The 15,464-nt window shown below is 37.6% G+C and overlaps 1 protein-coding gene across 18 annotated transcripts in view; it reads right to left on the reverse strand.

The window, feature by feature from the left end:
• PPFIA2 (PPFI scaffold protein A2) overlaps positions 1–15,464 on the reverse strand; it is a 670,503-nt gene that overhangs the window by 408,502 nt on the left and 246,537 nt on the right. For 9 of the 18 annotated variants that reach the window (XM_078146499.1, XM_078146497.1, XM_078146484.1 and 6 more), the window contains exon 1: positions 5,333–5,753. The exons of the other annotated variants lie outside the window; for them this stretch is intronic. In XM_078146499.1, the coding sequence (XP_078002625.1) occupies positions 5,333–5,494 (162 nt within the window). In that variant the 5' untranslated portion in view covers positions 5,495–5,753. Of the gene's footprint in view, positions 1–5,332; positions 5,754–15,464 lie in introns of those variants that run through there. 18 annotated transcript variants of the gene reach the window in all.

A 15,464-nucleotide genomic window follows, 5' to 3' on the forward strand; every position in this document is an offset into this window, starting at 1 on the left:
GTCCCCCTGGACTTACTTGTGCCTTCTTAACCCTTTAGAATCATTGTCCACATCTGTCTACCCATCCTCCATATTTAACTCATATGAATTAGTCACAAGCAGACAATGTGGTGTGCTAGATAGAGGAAAGGCCCCAAGTCACAAAGACCTGGGTTCAGCTCCTTACTTCAACACAAAGCAGCTGTATGATCTTAGCCAAGGTAATGAGCCTCTTAGTGGCTTCCAGAAAGTTTCTAAGACCGTTAGTTGCAGAGAATTTTCTGATCTTCATTGAGAGCAGAGATTTCTCACTGGAAGTCTCCTACCCAATTAAATCATAAAATCAGACAAGAAACAAATTGATCATAGAGGAAAACTATTCTCCACAGTGTTTATTTCCCTAAGAAATGCAGTGGCAAAATAGTTCTATCTCTCTTTCTACTAAAGGTCTTCCCTACAGTCCATGTTTGTCTTAAACACTGATCAGAACAAGCGGGAGCCAATTCTAAACCGAGTAAGCAAGATGAACCTATCTACCACAGTTCCCTGCCTTGACTCCATGGCTACATGTAAGCTTAACTACCAATAGAGAAAAATACACATTAATTAAGGTTCATGATTTGTGGGAGGGAGAGGAGAGGGATTTTTAGATATACCGTCTATTAATAATTTACATATAGCATAAGGACGTATGAAGAAATACTCAAGGAAAAAAGTAATTTACAATAAGATCCTATCTTTTGCTTCCATAGAAACCCATCTAACACAAAATTCATAGTTCTTACTGCCTAGATTATTCACATCATGGTTATATATACTGAAGAGTTCAAAGATAAAGCACAAAGTCTTATTGCTAAACAAATAGATCTCTACAACTTTTCCTGTGTATTTCTACACTAGTCATATGTGCTTATAGTGTTCACAGGATGCCATCATTGTGACTGGGTAGGGGGTAGGGATAGAGATTGGCCAATCACATAATAAGAAAAGGAAATTGCCAAGCAACAGACAACTCACAAGTCCCACTGGATCCCTCATCTTGTCAAAAGAGTACAAGGAAGGCCATGGGAATGCTTAGGTGAACTTGCCATATTGGGATAATGGGAGGACAAGAACCAGAGTTACAAGGGACAGGAATACATGAATGAGCTGAGGTCTGCAACCTAGGTGAAAGCATCCATATCAATGAGGTCTTTGGGAATAATGGAGTGTTCTAGCATGTGACTATACAAGAAAGAATGTCATCATAGTCAGAAGATGAAGTATATGTTATTTTTTTTCTAATAACCTAATTTTAGTATTTTAACCACTTGATTTTTAAATCAATGAATTAAATTATTAGTTGAATCTATGAAAATAAGACTTTTTATGCATGGCAAGCACACTGATTTAATGTAATTTTTCCTTTTCCCCTGTGGAGGGATTCTTAGGTACCTGAGATTGCCTTCTCAGTGGTGTGATTTGAAGAGCATGGGAAGACTTTCAGCCAAAAAGGCACTTTATTCCTGTCCTTTCCCACTACTGGGGACTCACTGACTTAGTCAGAGGTGTTGAGATGCTCATAAATCCCAGATGAAATGCAAATATCCCTGGGAATGCTAACACTTATTAACAGACAAAAACGTCCTTTTGCCATTAAGTTTATCACATAATCCATTGCTACCATGGAAAACATGACAGAGAACTATTGGAATGAAATATATACACCATAATTTATAACCGCTTACTTCCCAGACATAAAATTGGCATACAGTTATCCCTTTCACATCACGGGAGTTAGAGGCATGGCACCCCTCAAAATTTGGAAAAATTTGTGTAAAAATTCTGGCCCTCCCTTCGTAGCAGAGAAGTCTGAATTATTATGGTGTTAAAGGATAAAATATGTTGCTATTATATAATACCATTCATATATTTTATGCATTTCAGAGTTTCTAAACCTTGTCATTCGTAGCTTCCACAAAACTTCAAAAAAATTCCCATTCAACTTCTCATGCTGACCGGCAATCCATCAAAATCAAGCTAGGGAAAGGGATGTGCAAGGGATAACTGTACTTATTTTATCTTAATTACATTTACTTCAATTTCCTTCATTTTCTTTTTAGTTAAGAAAAATCTCTACAAAGAAGAATGTCTTTAGGACATAATTTTTAAGATATCTTCTTGCTCTATGTGGAAAGATAACCAGGGCCGGACAATGGAGATTTGTCCCAGGGCACAAATACTGGGAGATATATTTCCTCCCCACGTGGAGACCAGTTTCCTTTAATCTCTCAGTCTTCCATAATCCTGTGAAGAAGGACCCTGAATCTCCAGTTAATTTCAGATTGCTACTCTCAGGAACCCATTGCTGTGGTGTCTGTCTCTGGGGGCTTGTCTTCCCCTGCAGCTTTTTTGGGCACACAACAAAATTCTGCAGGGGTGGGGAACCTGAGACCTCGAGGCCAGGTATGGCATTCTAGGTCCTTGGGTGTGGTCTTTTGACTGAGTCCAAGTTTTACAGAACAAATCCGTTTATGAAGGGAATTTGTTCTGTGAAGTTGGGATTCAGTCAAAGGGCCGCACTTGAGGACCTAGAGGGCCACATGTGGCCTCGAAGCCACAGGTTCCCCACCCTTGTGGTGAGGCTGAGACTACATATACATACACACACATACACACACAGCTGAACCAAGGGTCACATTATGCTGTACCTCTTGTCTTCCCCAATTTTTTTCCCCCAGTATGAAAAAAAATCCAAGTTACAGCTCTGCTCTAAAATTCTGCATGGCATAAAGTTCTCATTGTTACACTCATTTCAATTGCTTCGATAAAAAAAAAATATCTAGGCATCAAAGCTCAAGAACTTTTTCCCCACTTTAAACCCATTTTAATCAATTCAGTGAAGACAACTTCTCCAATCAGAGCTCATCATAATTTACAATCCTAGGCAACCCTGAGGAGGACAATACAAGCAAAGATATCTTCAGGCTGTAATCACACACATATAAAATTATCAAGGGGGTAATGTGCCCATGAGAAATCACAAATGAATAAGGAAACACTGACTCAGACTGAGGATTACAGGAAATTTTATAAATACAAAACTTCATTTCGCTAAAAACTTTTATGTTAAAATGTTTGACTAAAAATGGAAATGTGATTTTTAGAAAATTATGTGGTTTTAGTAAATTTAAATTGTTCACCTGCTCCATTTTAAAGTTTTGAGCTTTATTCTTCTTTAGCTTAAAGAAAGTACAATTTCATCAAAATAATGGAAAGATATTCTGATCATTCAATCACAGAACAGTGAAGCCCAGTCTTATTTTCACTAACCTGCTCTGGCTGATTGCATGAGATAACTTCTGTGTTAGATTTGAAAAGCAAAAATTTCAAAGACCATGTTTTTCCCCAAAATTTGTGATGCGGAATTTCTGTAGGGCTTTTTAGCTCAACCTTCTGAACAGAAAAAATGCCATTTTAAACTTAATGAAATACTGTTTCTAAGATACCTTTTAGATTAAATATAGCTGCTTGGTTTATGCCACTATAACAGTATCATCTTTCTTATTACAGCATTCCAATTAAAGATTCACTGTGCTGAACCCATCATAGAGAATAAATGAAAGGAAGAAAATCGTAGTTTTTTGTTTCTGTCAGAAATAAAGCAGTGGACTTATCCAAGCATGTACTTTGAGGCAAAGAGCCTTTCTCTACCTTAGTCCATCCCTCAAGTGTGTAAACATTACAAGGCTAGTCTCTAATTCCAAACAGCCAAGTTTCTTAGGATCAAACACCAATTAAACATAAACAGAACAGAGCAGAAGAACAAATAGCTTCTTGCTAACCTCAGTCTTCTATCTGAAATCTTTGAGATTTGGTATGAACTTGTTCAAGGAAAAATTGGTGAGTCATGTATAAAATGTTAAATACAATGGGACACTGCTCCCTCCCCTCCTCTATCTTATCCCCCCCCCCAAAAAAAGCTGACACATAAGTCATAGTAACAAGGCTGCATGATGACTGAGCAACAGAAACTTGAACTTGAGATGAAAGTAGAATCTCTAATGTGGAAGACAGTGCCCAAGATCCTAAATACAGAATATTGCAAACAGTGCTCATATCTCAGGGTGAGAAGCAAGAAGTGGTCCTTCAGAGGAAAGCCCCAGGGCACCTGCCTTTCTGAATCATTGCCATGTTCTGCCCATCACCACAGGGACTGGCAAGAACATACACTCCAACAACACAGCCTTCCACTATCAGCAGCCATCAGTGTAAAGCCAGCAAGCAGAGCAGGATTAAAAATAGTAGTATAAAAAAGGAAAGTGGAGGGGGGGTAGCCATGGGGATGGAGGGGCAAGCAATAATTATATCCAGGGCTCGGTTTGTGAAGCTTAGTGGGAGCAACAAAGGAGACATGTGCTTTTCCAGTCTTTATTTCACAACTTGACATTCTCTCCCTAGCTCAGTGAATACAAGTTACGCTTTCTAGACTTTCATATTTCAATTGCTATTGACATCTACTAAACTAAATCAAGGTAGGGAGATATTTATTAATGCCACAACAGACTAGAGAGAGAAGTAATAATGATGCGTCTAAATTATAATGAAAACCATAGTTCTGAAAGATCTAATTTGGGACAAAAAAGGGGGGGGAGGTTGGTTCAGTTTTGGTACAGGTTTGTTATCTTTGGCAGACTGATGACTCCATTTATGCAAATACTTTTGAAATACACACAGTAGGTGATAGCTTTGCACTTCACATTCATAAAAATCACTTCGACCCTTTGATAACATAGCAAAGCATTTGGTTCAGTGAGCACCTACCTTGCTGGACAAAAGGAAAATCTTAATAAATACAATACTAATATCTACTCGGTTAGCCACTGATCATAATTTATGTAAAACATCAGGTAAGGTATTGAACTATAGATGAGATGATCAAGGGCATTGTCCAAGCCTAATAAACAGTTTACAAAGTTTCACCAATTTTTTTTTCATCCTAATTACTTTGAGATTTGTAAGAAAGTGCCCATCAAATACTCATCAGGGACAACAACATGTCTATGGTTGATATCACAAAACAAATCACATCTGATAAGTCTTTAAGGAAAACGATCTCACAAATAAAAAATGCAATCCTAATTTGATTTAGTTAAGATGCTTTTATCATTTCAATACTCATTCAATGAGAAATAGAACACTATTCTCTTGAACCAAGTGAACTGTCCTGAACATGATCAATTTCAAACCCCCCCATTCTAAAACTTCACACTTAGCAGTTTTTCATCCTTTCTGCGCCCCTTTATTAAAAGTTTTTGTTTGTTTTTAACTTCATTTGAACTTCTAAAAGACTGCAACTAATAAGTACACTTACTTGAAAAGTATAAAACCGGGTCCCATTAGGAGGATGCACTTTAGGGGAGCCAGGAACGCTGTTCATATCCGAGAAAATCATTTCTGATCCTAGAGACAGTATAATCCACCAGGAACTCCAGATGCAGAGCAGAGCACTAAGCATACAGATAAATCCTCTCATGCATTTAGGGATGCCACAGTGTAAAATGAAATATGCCCCATCTTTCCAGATATTCACAGCGAGAGCATTTTGAATCCCCCACTCCTATGTTTCAGAGCTCATCTAGGTCACCAGGCAGTGACCTTTGGTTCAACTAGTCCTTTGGAACATTCATGAAAAATGAATTAATAAACAGCAAACCCACCACATACACAGACATAAAATGAGGAGCTCGGAAGGAAAGAAAGCTAGAACCAACGATAAAAGGAGCCTTTCAGAATCTGGCAATGCTTTGGACCTGCCCATCTGTTCTCAGTGATAATCACCTCCCTCCACCACAGTCTAGCAGAGTGATTATGCTAAACATCCTGTTTAACCAATAACATACAGTTTCATTTCAGGCAAGCATGCACAGTGTAATACAGAGGACCTCTTCTGACTAGCCTGAAGCATGCTTCCTACTACATTTAAAGCAGTGTATAAACAACAAACAATTTATATCCATTATATTCCAAGACACTCCTTGTTCTTTCTCCCATTGTTTCCTGTTCATTAATGACAAGACTGTTGCATTATTTTCCCATCAAAGCTTTAAAAAACACATGTCTTTAAATTCATTATTTATAGTACAAAATAAATTAAGGTAGATTAGGGTGTAGACAATAGTAAAGTATAGCAATTAAATAAGGAACTATACAAAATATCTGGGATACTTTTCAATACAAAGTATACATACACACACACACACACACACAAACACACACAGTGGTTTCTATCTTTCTGAGCTCCAAGTGCCACAAACTTTTTATAAGCTAAGATTAATTTCATTATCTCCTTTCCCCATCTAATCATTCCTGTGTCATTTCCTGCCTGTGAGACCCTGGGCAAGTCATTTCAGGTCTTTTGATCTCAATGTCTTCATTTGTAAAATCAGAGGGCTGAACTAGGTATCTTCTATCCTTCTTTGCTTTAAAGCTGTGATGCTATGAATTATCATTCATTTAATTTACCTTTTTAAAAAAAACAGCACAAAAGTTCTGAATCTTTGTGTGGGGTGTGTGTGTGTGTGTGTGTGTGTGTGTGTGTGTGTGTGTGTGTGTGTGTTTGTGTGTGATGGACCTCATTAGCAGTCTAATGAAGCCTATGGTCACCACATAATAAGATTTTTAAGTGCCAATTTTATTTAATCAAGTAAACCCAAATGCATAGGATTACAAGACACAGCAATGATAATGCAATGTATTTATCAAAATATATTTTTAAAAAATTAAAGGACCCCAAGTTAAGAACTCTGATACTGAGGATCAATGTATTGCTTTCATAACAACAATAAATATTTTCTTCCAGAAACAGAACCTCATACAAGTTCAAAACTTTGTACCTTGAAGGGTCCATGATGTCCTTGATGTGGGTAGTCTCTCCACCAACACAGATAACAACCCCACCACACCTCATCCTGTCCAAGTCTTATTCAGGTTTTCCCATAAGTCTTCCACAGACCCAAGACAAAAGCTCTTGTTATTGTTGTTTCAAGAGAGTTCTTAGGCATAAGAAAGCTTTCTTAAAATTCCAAAATGTTACTTTCAGACAAGTGTTCTACACAGCAAGCAATGTTCCTGACACTCAAGTTAACCCACAGTGTATTCAGCCAGTAGGAAAACATTAAAGATCATATTCAAATCACTTGGCACCTTTCAGTGGCAAAAATAAATGTTCCATTTACACATTTTCCAAGGTGGAGCCTAAGGGAAGGCAAATTTTGGAGGGAGACAATGTTTCCTGCATGAGTTTATCCACCCTAGAGAATCAAGGAATTTGAAGTAGTACATACTGTCTTGAATCTATAATATCTCAAGTAATGCTATCATAAGGGGTTTTTTTTCTTTTAAATACTTTTGCTTCTTAAAAAAAATTCTACTAGAGTTTTACATTGGTAAATACTATAAAGAAAATGTCTTCACTTAGCTAATTAGGGAAATGGGCATGGTATTTACTATATGACTGTGAAAGACAGAATAAGTCCAAGTTTTCTAAAATAATGCTTTTCCTCTGAATAAAATGTCACATCTAGATAATAATTCCTCTCTCCTTTCACAGGGAACAATAGCTATTGGCTCTTTGATAATAAAGTCACCAGCTGATAATAAAGGCACCTCCTAAGTGATTTCTTCCCTCCCTCATTCTTCTTCAGATTATAGTGTTTTACTTATTGGTATAAATACTGATCTCACACCAAAGCTCCAGGAGATCAGGGACTGTGTCGTTTTACTCTCTGCCTGAGTAGTCACACAAAAGATTTGTGGTTTCATAGGGCAACTAGGTGGTAGAGTGGATAAGGTGCCAGGCCTGGGGTCAGTAAGACTCATCTTCCTGAGTTCAAATCTGGCCTCACACACTTACTAGCTGTGTGACCCTGGGCAAGTCATTTAACCTTATTTGCTTCAGTTTCCTCATCCGTAAAATGACCTAGAGAAGAAAATGGCAAACCACTACAGTATCTCTGCCAAGAAATCCCTAATTGGACATGACTGAAAAAACTGAACAACAAAAACAACAAGAGTGTGGTAACTACCATCACCAAAACAATCTAAAGCCGAGTGGTGAGTCTCAGGGCATGGGGCAGCTGCATGGACAGGACAACTGGGTGGCACAGTGGGTACAGTGTCAGCCCTAGAGTCAGGAAGACTCGTCTCCCTGAGTTCAAATCTGGACTCAGATGCTGATGAGCTTCGTGACCCTGAGCAAGCTACTTAACCCTCTTTACCTCAGTTTCCTCATCTGTAAAATGAGCCGGAGAAGGAAATGTTAAACCAAACCACTTCCATATCTTTGCCAAGAAAACCCCAAATTGGGTCACAAAGAATCAGATGCAACTGAAACAACTGAACAACAAAAGTCTCAGGGCTCTGCAAATTTAACTTATTTGACCATGGTTACATAACTAGCTAGCAAGTCTCAGAGGCATGGAGATTCCCAACAAGACAGAGGACCAGACATTACCACCTATCCTAATAACACCACCAACCTTCCTAAAGCAGGAATTAAGCATAAGAGATAAAGTAATTTCAGCTATTGTCACTGCTTAGGACAGACACCAAGAACCCAAACAAGGCAATGAAAATTAACAGCAGAGGAATGGCAGACAATGGTTCTAAATCAGGTCTGTACAACATATGCCCATGGGCCCCGTGTCGTCCGCCAAAGTATTTCAGGCAGCCCGTGAAAAATGAAGAGGATGGAAAAGAAAGTAAAGATGTAACAAGTGCTGTGTTTGTACCCCACTTAACTCACCTTTCACTAGTCATTATTGTGCCCATTAGGTAACTTGGCAGGTGGGTTGCCACACTGCGCACGCTCTCCTGTTTGTCACGTGACCTGCGACAACCAACCATTGTCAATCAGTCTCTACTCTGAGAGGAGTGATTTTATGATAAATAAAAATTTTAAGTAATTCGTATAACTGATTGATATTAATTGAAATTTCATTTTTTAAGAATATGGTTTATTTGCAAAATAGTTTAATCATTAATTATAACTTTACTTGGAAAGTGAGTCACTAAAAACCTAACTGCAGCCCGAAATTTATCCTATTTTAATTTTGGTCCCTACCTACTGCCAGGTTGTGCAGGTCTGTTTTAAGTACATGACTTAGTCCACCACCCTGCCCAGTATGCCCATAGTAGGTCATTATTGTTTCTTGAATTAAAGTAACCACATTCATTGCTATTGATGGCATAATGTACTTGCATTCCATTGTTTGCCCAGACTATCATTTTACCCCCAGTCTATTAATAGTCAACTTAGATTCAGTCAAATTGAATGTCACTCAGAACATGTGTATGATTGTATTATGTGGCCAAACAAATACATTGAAGACTATTACACACATCGGCAGTATGTACACAATTTTCCCTTGCCAATTTCAGAGTCCTTGGCCACCTTTGGTCTCTACATGCTAACAACACATGCCAGGTTTTTCTAAATCTAAGGATCCAAACCTTTTGAAATGGAACACTCTCTAGATCATATTTTCTCAGTGTTTATGAGAAGACGATATTTATCAGGTCCACAGACAGTTGGTTACTGTAGCACAGGCAAGCTGTTTGGCTGAGCAGGCATGTACAAAATCAGCAGGCAGAATGTAGGACGATTGATTTGGGAAAGAAGGGTTCTTTATCATGGAATAAAGAGCTCCTAGTAGAGTGCTAGATTTGAAGGCAAGAAGATCTGGGTTCAACTCCTGCCTCTGACACTTACTAATGGTGCCATCATGGGTAACTTATTAAAGTTCTCTGAGCTCCAGTTTTCTGATCTCTGGAATGGGAATAAGGACATCTTTAGTAACTACTTGACAGGGCTGTTGGGAGACCCAGATGACACATAATGTATGTAAAGTACTCTGCAATTGCTATAACTAGTGTGTATGCATCTGTGCTTGTGTGTGTGTGTGTGTGTGTGTGTGTGTGTGTGTGCTAGTTGGGCACAGTGGATAGAAATCCAGCTTTGGAAGAGGAACTGGTTTCAAACTCTACCTCTAACTCATGCTGGTTGTATAAGCTGTGTGAGTCTATTGACTTCACTAAGACAATAAATTTCAAAGAAGGTACCAATCTTCACTGGTAAAATGAATTGTCTCACCCTACAAAAGAAATCATGGGTCTAGTCTTGATAGCTATTTTTTTTTATTTGACTAGAATCTGCCCTTTACTCCAAATGAACAAAGAAGTTGAAACAGTATCTTTAAATCCATTTCTTGCTTCCTTGATTTTGCCGTTGAGAAACAAATCTACATCTAAACAAACAGCAGCCAATACACTCCTTGATGGCAGAGACAGTTTCATTTTTGCTTTTGTGACCACCAGAACCAACAGAGTAAGCACTTACTCAGGGGCAGCTGAGTGGTGCAGTGGATAGAGAACCAGGCCTGGAGTCCAAAAGACTCAACTTCCTGAGTTAAAATCTGGCCTCGCACAATTACTAGCTGTGTGACTCTGGGCAAGTCACTTAATCCTGTTGGCCTCCATTTCCTCATCTGGAGAAGGAAATGGCAAACCACTCCAGTATATTTGCCAAGAAAATCCCACATGGGGTCACAAAGAATTGGGCACAACCAAAAAAGGACGTTACAAAACAACAAAAAGGACTTAAAAAGTAAATGGTCCTTAAATTGAACCGAACTCCTTCCCATATAATGCACCATGGCTAGGGTAGAAAACAAACTTGCAAGTGTTCTATTACTGCTTGGCAAAGCAGTGCTGGTCTATTCCATATAGGAGAATCCATCCCATTATGGCTTTTTGGTTGTCCTAGAGTAGTCTTTAAACTCTTGTTAATCCCAGAAGCACAGTCTGGCACCATAGACTTTCATTAATACAGATATGAAACATTTTATGTAGAAATTCTCCAGGCTCCTGGCCAATGGAATTCTTCATTTCCATGGTATAATGGAAATAATGCTAGACTGAAGAGTCAGAAGATCTGGTTTCAAAGCCTGGATTTGCCACATGTTAGCTGTGTGCCACTAAGTCACAATCCCCTTAAACTATAAAAGGGAATTGATAATGATTGCATTATCCATTTCAGAGAACTTCCAGGAAAAATGGAGAAATAATGACAGAGCACATCAGGCATTTATAAGAGAAAAGAAGAATAAGAGCAATAATAATAACTAGCATTTACATATCTCTTTAAGATTTGCGAAGTGCTTTATAAATACACAGCATCCTGGGAAATAGGTGCTGTCATAATCTTCATTTCACAAATGAGGAAACTGAGGTAGAGGTAAGAGGACTTGCCCAAGTTCCCATAGATAATAAGTGTCTGAATTTGAATTTAAGTCTTCCTAACTTCAGGTCCAGTCTTCTATCCACTCTATCATCTAGAAAGATTTGTAAGAGTGATCTATTATTTCTGGCTTTCCTTTCATCAAATACAGCAGAAGAACCTCCTACATATTTCAATCAGTGACTGACTTTGTAAAATCTCCTACCATTTTACTTATTTCACCAAATGACACCCCACATAACTTAGTCTGCTACTTCTCTGACCTTTGACCAATGTGGAAATGTCTTAATGCTGAAATATAGAACCAAATGGTCTTTATGCCAGATGTAGATGTCCTCAATTGTCCTATGCTATGCATAAACTTTCTATTCCATCTGAGCTATACAACAAGGTTTCTACACCTAACTTTTCTGATATTTTGTAGTGTATAGAATTCAACAAGATTAAAAGCTATAAACAACCCCCATCTAAATCCTAATGCCACCTCATACCCCACAATGACTGGGAATAAGATTTGGGATTTTCTCTGATTTATCATATAGGATATGATTCAACAAGGAAGCACATCTGAAACCTTACATTGTTTTCCCTTAAAAATCTAACTACAATTAAGAAACAGTCTTACTGATGGCCCCATAAGGTTACCTGTTCAACAGTAATGAGGTCCTAAAGACCATGGCCTATTCATCTGCCCAAAGGACCAGGGGATAGAAGAACTAGAAGATACAAATGAAGAAACATTAAATCCACAGAGGTTAACTGACTCTTTCAGGGTGGCATTGGTGGAAAATGTTTGTGATGTGATTTGAATCCAGGTTCTCTAGCTCTGGAGTGTCTGTATCTCTCTCTCTCTGTCTATCTTTCTCTCTCTCTTTTCTTTATCTATTGTCATAAGTGAGAGAAGACAGTTTTCTCAAAAAAGATAATGCTAATCAGAAATTTTTAAAGTGATATATGCCTCGAAGATATCTTCTCTCCGTCTCTTTTTCTCCCACCCCGTCTATCACATAATCTTCCTTAGCTTTCTATTTTCCATTACAGATTCCCTTTTTTTTCTTCTTCCTTTCTACCTCAAAAGTTGGCAATATTGTGAAAAGGGCCCTGAGAATCATTTGAATCCTCTTTTTACTTACTGTATGACCTTAGGCAACTCAGTTAAATCAACCAAGCTGCAGTATCTGTATCTGAAACATGAACAAATTTGTAGGATTTATGGGGTTTTGTGATGATCAAATGAGATCATATATCCAAAACACTTTGTAAATCTTACAATGTCATATATATTTTAGTCACCAATAACAAGTATAATATCTTTTAGTCCAGACCTATGATTTCATCAGTGTAAGGGGCTTTCAACATTAAAACTGATAAAGGTAATAAATACTCCCCACCCTCACTTCCATTTCCTATCTCCCCTGAATTTTTGGCTCAAATTCCAACTTCTGCAGGGGACCATTCCCAGTTCTGCACACTACAATTCCCTTTCCCCTGACATTATCTTCTATTTTCTCTAGATACATCTTTTATGTACATGTCACAGTGTATAGAGTGCCAGGCCTGGTATCAATAAGACTCATCTTCCTGAGTTCAAATCTGGACTCAGACACTGACTAGTTGTGTGACCCTGGACAAGTCACTTAATCCTGTTTGCCTCAGTTTCCTCATCTGTAAAATGAGCTGTAGAAGAAAATAGCAAACCACTCCAGTATCTTTGCCAAGAAAACCCAAAATGGGGTCACAAAGAGTCAAACATGACTGAAAAAATGACTGAATGTGCATGTTGTCTCCACCATCAGAATGTGTATGCTTGCCTTTTTTGTATCCCCAGCCCTTAGCAGAGGTACTAGCACTTAGTAAGCAATAAATACATCCTTGTTGACTGAATGATTATAGTAGTTTTAGAGGGTTGTTTGCAGCAATGGGAATTTATTTGACTTGCTCATGGTCTCATAGTATTTGATCCCAAGACTTCCTGAACCCTAAGTTAACTATGTAACCACCATGCTAAGCTGCCTATTATTTTTATCCAGACTTTTAAAAAATTGCATTCTTGCAAGTCTAAAATTCTTCCCATAAGCATGAACACGTACATGTCTAAATATTATAATTCGAAGCATCTTTTGCTGTAAGCTATTTGCTATATCCTCATCCAATTTTCAGTTTGGCCAAAATATCCTCTGATAGCATGCAGAGTGTATATATAATTTCAACACAATAAAATAATGTTCACATCCAGTTTAAAAAAAATCACCAAACCAAGGGAAAAGCTTATTTTGATATTTAAAAACAGTTTCTTCAGCAAGGCCTCTCATGACAAGACTGAAACGGGGACAATGTGTGACAGAAAGGGTGTGTTTTTCAATACTTACTCATTTAATTCAATAAAAATCTGTGATTTCAATCTTAATTCAAAACATGTTTTTTCCACTACTTTATATGTATATATGGGTAGAGAAGATAATGTTCCACATGGAAAATATATTTTGCTAAAACAACTTAGAATGCTTAAATATCAAATTCTAGATATATATATATATATATATATATATACACACACATATATGTATATATAGTATATAAACATATACATAGATGTACATATATGCATATACAGATACACATATCTATCTATAAATATGTGGGCAGCTAAGTGGCTTAGTGGACAGAATGCTGAGCCCAGAATCAGGAAGACATCTTTCCAAGTATAAATCTGGCCTCATATACATTCTAGGTGTGTGACCCTGGGCAAGTCACTTATCCCTGTTGACCTCAGTTTCCTCTTCTGTAAAACCAGCTGGGGAAGGAATTGGCAAACCACTCCAGTATCTTTGCCAAGAAAACCTCAAATGGAGCCATGAAGAGTCAGATACAACTGAAAATAACAACACAAGAAAAAAAATATATGCATATATATACTTATGTCTCTATGTATCTATACATATATAAATTATGTTTTTATCTTATAGACAAAATAGCAATGTTTTATTCTTATTCACCAACTGGGGTTAATTGTGGCATGCATGTATGTATATGTATACATAGATATAAATGTATGTATAAGTATACATATCAGTATGTGCATATAAGGACATTACGGTATAAATTTAACTGAGATGCTCAAGGTAGATCAATTTTACAGAGGCTGCTTTTTTTTTTTGGAAGGGGGAGTCAATCATGCTTAAGTGACTTGCCTAGGTCACACAGCTCATAAATTTCTGAAGTCAAATTTGAACTCAATCTCCTGACTGCAGGGCTAGTGCTCTATCTACTGTGCCACCTAGCTGCTATAAAAAACATCCATTTTTAAGAGAAGTAGGATTTGACAGGCAAGAATAACTGGGGTCAAAGTCGGCTTCAGCCTCTAGCTGTGGGCTCCAGCTTAACCATGAGTAACACTTCATTTTTCTAATAGTCAATTTCCTCATCTATAAAATCAGGATAATAATAATTACAATATCTAACAGGGTTTTTGTGATACTCAAATGAGGTGATGTAAAGCACTGAAAATTTCTAAAAGTGCAAGAGATCTCAGCTGATAGATTTAGAGATGGAAGAGATCTTAGACTCTATTTAACTCCATTCATTTAACGCATAAGGAAACAGTCTACTTGCCTAAATTTACACAGATACTAAATGGTAGAACCAGGATTTGAATTCAGACTCTCTGACTCTAAAATCAGGATTCTTTCCACTGTGCCATGAATCCTCAACTATTAGTTATTACAATTTCTTCTATACACCTTTGGTGACCATTTGAGAAAATGAGACCATGAAAGTATTCTTAAGACTTTCTTGCTGACATCCTTGGTTTTCCTCACTGTCCCCACAGTGGTAGAAAACATGGGAGTAAGCTCTGAAAGAAGCTAAGGTATCAGAATGCTCATCTGTTCAGAATGTGAAACATCAGGTCCCTGAATGTCCATGACATGACCCCAAAAAGTGTACTATCAAACAACTGCTGGTTGGGAAAATGGGTTGCATTCTACCCTCCCTGATGAGAGATTTATTGCCTTATCTCTAACACAATCATACTACCACCCCTTCAGTTACAATAGCAAACATTTTCCCATTAGGTTCTTTATAGTTATTTTGGGTATTTATAATAGCCAAAATGACTTAGTTGCCCAAAGCTCTTATTAAAACAACACTGTTATTGAATGTTTCTTTTTAAACAAAAATCTAAGACTTTTGGGACATCCTATACATA

Source organism: Phascolarctos cinereus, unplaced genomic scaffold, assembly GCF_003287225.1.
Source record: "Phascolarctos cinereus isolate Bilbo 61053 unplaced genomic scaffold, phaCin_HiC Scaffold_1;HRSCAF=81, whole genome shotgun sequence".
Taxonomy (NCBI): Eukaryota; Metazoa; Chordata; class Mammalia; order Diprotodontia; family Phascolarctidae; genus Phascolarctos; species Phascolarctos cinereus.